This window comes from Babylonia areolata, chromosome 33, assembly GCF_041734735.1.
Source record: "Babylonia areolata isolate BAREFJ2019XMU chromosome 33, ASM4173473v1, whole genome shotgun sequence".
NCBI classification, from domain to species: domain Eukaryota; kingdom Metazoa; phylum Mollusca; class Gastropoda; order Neogastropoda; family Buccinidae; genus Babylonia; species Babylonia areolata.
In genome coordinates, this window is record NC_134908.1 from 2,583,838 (window position 1) to 2,586,337 (window position 2,500).

The 2,500-nt window shown below is 43.6% G+C and overlaps 1 protein-coding gene across 1 annotated transcript in view; it reads left to right on the top strand.

Annotated features, from left to right (window-relative positions):
* LOC143276834 (G-protein coupled receptor GRL101-like) overlaps positions 1–2,500 on the top strand; it is a 203,764-nt gene that overhangs the window by 128,163 nt on the left and 73,101 nt on the right. The window contains exon 4 of the mRNA XM_076581489.1: positions 418–534. Coding sequence (XP_076437604.1) covers positions 418–534 — 117 coding nt within the window. The remainder of the gene's footprint in view (positions 1–417; positions 535–2,500) is intronic.

Below are 2,500 nucleotides of genomic sequence, written 5' to 3' on the forward strand. Positions count from 1 at the left end.
TCTTTCTCACTTCTCATTCACTCTTTCTCACTTCTCATTCACTCTTCTTCTCTTTCTCACTTCTCATTCACTCTTCCTCTCTTTCTCACTTCTCACTCACTCTTTCTCACTTCTCATTCACTCTTTCTCACTTCTCATTCACTCTTCTTCTTCTTTCTCACTTCTCATTCACTCTTTCTCACTTCTCATTCACTCTTCTTCTCTTTCTCACTTCTCACTCACTCTTTCTCACTTCTCACTCACTCTTCCTCTCTTTCTCACTTCTCATTCACTCTTCCTCTCTTTCTCACTTCTCATTCACTCTTCTTCTCTTTCTCACTTCTCACTCACTCTTCCTCTCTTTCTCACTTCTCATTCACTCTTCCTCTCTTTCTCACTTCTCATTCACTCTTCTTCTTTTTTCTCTTTTTCTTCTAGAAACGTACCAGTGCCCATCTACACACATCAAGTGCAAGAATCATTTCTGCGTGCCTCGATACTCCACCTGCGACTTCGTGGACGATTGCGGAGATAACTCTGACGAAGAAAACTGTGGTAAGAGAGTGGTCTTTCTTTCTTTCTTTTTTTAATTTTTTTTTTTTATGTGGGAACGGGGATCAGGGTTGAGGCTGTGTGTGTGTTGGCGGGGGGCGGGGGGGGGGGGGGGGGTGGGGGGGGTTTAAAGGGGGTATTATCTTGTTTGCCTACTTCTCTCTCTCTCTCTCTCTCTCTGTCTCTGTCTCTGTCTCTCTCTCTTCTGTCTCTCTCTCTCTCTCTCTCTCTCTCTCTCTCTCTCTCTCTTGTTTTGTTTTTGTTTTTTGTTCGTATCTAAAAACAAACTGGAAACAACATTATGATATGTGTCGCATTGAGTAGACTTCAAAAAAGCAATCGAATATGTTTATTGAAAAAAGAAACCGTAAAAGAAATAAGTCTAAATTGGCTGATATATGTATACTTGTGTCAAAGGCATATACAATTAAGTGAAAGGTTAGTAAAATTAATGGTCATGTTTATTGATGTCGTGAATTTTACATGCGGAGTTAAGCAAGGAGATGTTTTTAGACCCATTTTGTTTCAGAAATAACTGAGAATATTCAGCTTTATATTTGATCCGAAGTATTTGTTATTTTTATGGCTGTTGACATGCAACAGCAGATGGTCTACAAAAACAGCTAGAACATCTAGTATTCTGGTATGCTCTCTCTCTCTCTCTCTCTCTCTCTCTCTCTCTCTCTCTCTCTCTCTCTCTCTCTCTCTCTCTCTCTTCGCTTTTCAGGTTTGATAGCATATTTTTGAAGAATGATTTTTAAGCTCCGGTTTGTACATTATTTTTATAATTATTTATCACCTTTTCACTTTCTTCTTCTTCTTCTTCTTCTTCTTCTTCTTCTTCTTCTTCTTCTTCTTCTTCTTCTTCTTCTTCTTCTTCTTCTTCTTCTTCTTCTTCTTCTTCTTCTTCTTCTTCTTCTTCTTCTCCTCCTTCCTCCTCCTCCTCCTCCTTCTTCTTCCTCTCTTCCTCCTCCTTTTTCTTCTTCTTCTACTTCTTCTTCTCCTCCTCCCTCCTTTTCCTCCTCCTCCCTCCTCCACCTCCTCCTTCCTTCCCATCCTCCCTCCTCCTCCCCTTCATCTTCTTCTTCTCCTCCTCCTCCTACTCGTCTTCCACCCTCATTAATACAGGTTTTTGTCGTGCTCTCTTTGTGTCTCTCTGTCAGGCCAGACATTGTCTGAGGAGCTGTGTGATGGCCGTCTGGGCAGGGGCCATTAGTACGGTCTCTGATTTTGTTTTTTTTGTGCGCCAGGGGTCGGGCCCTCCAGTTACTTATTAGTGCGACGTGAAGGCTCGTTTGATTGCAGCTGTTGCTGCTGTTAGTGCTGTTGCTGCTTCTCGCTGCTGTTGTGGGGCAACAAACAGAATGATGACAAGAATGATAATAGGGATGATGATGGAGGAGGAGGGGGAGGAGGAGGAGGAAGAAGAAGGAGGAGGAGGAGGAGAAGAAGAAGAAGGAGGAGGGGGAGGAGGAGGAAGAAGAACAAGAACAAGAACAAGAAGAAGAAGGAGGAGAAGAAGGAGGAAGAGGAGGAGAAGAAGAAGAAGGAGGAGGGGGAGGAGGAGGAAGAAGAACAAGAACAAGAAGAAGAAGGAGGAGAAGGAGGAGAAGAAGAAGGAGGAGGAAGAGGAGGAGAAGAAGAAGGAGGAGGGGGAGGAGGAGGAGGAGCAGAAGAAGAAGAAGAAGGAGGAGGAAGAAGAAGGAGGAGGAGGAGGAAGAGAAGAAGAAGAGGAGGAGGAGGAGATGGAGAAGAAGAAGAAGGAAGAGGAGGAGGAAGAAGAAGAAGAAGAAGGAGGAGGAGAGGGAGAGAAGGAGACGAAGATGAATGGAATTTTTTTTATGAAAGGAGTAATTAATCTTTTTGTTGTATTCGTTCCGGGTCGGCCCTTCATGTACTTAATAGTGCGAGCCGCCCTCACCGAAGGGGGCGCTTGATTGCAATTGTTGCTGCTGCTGCTGTTGTTGCT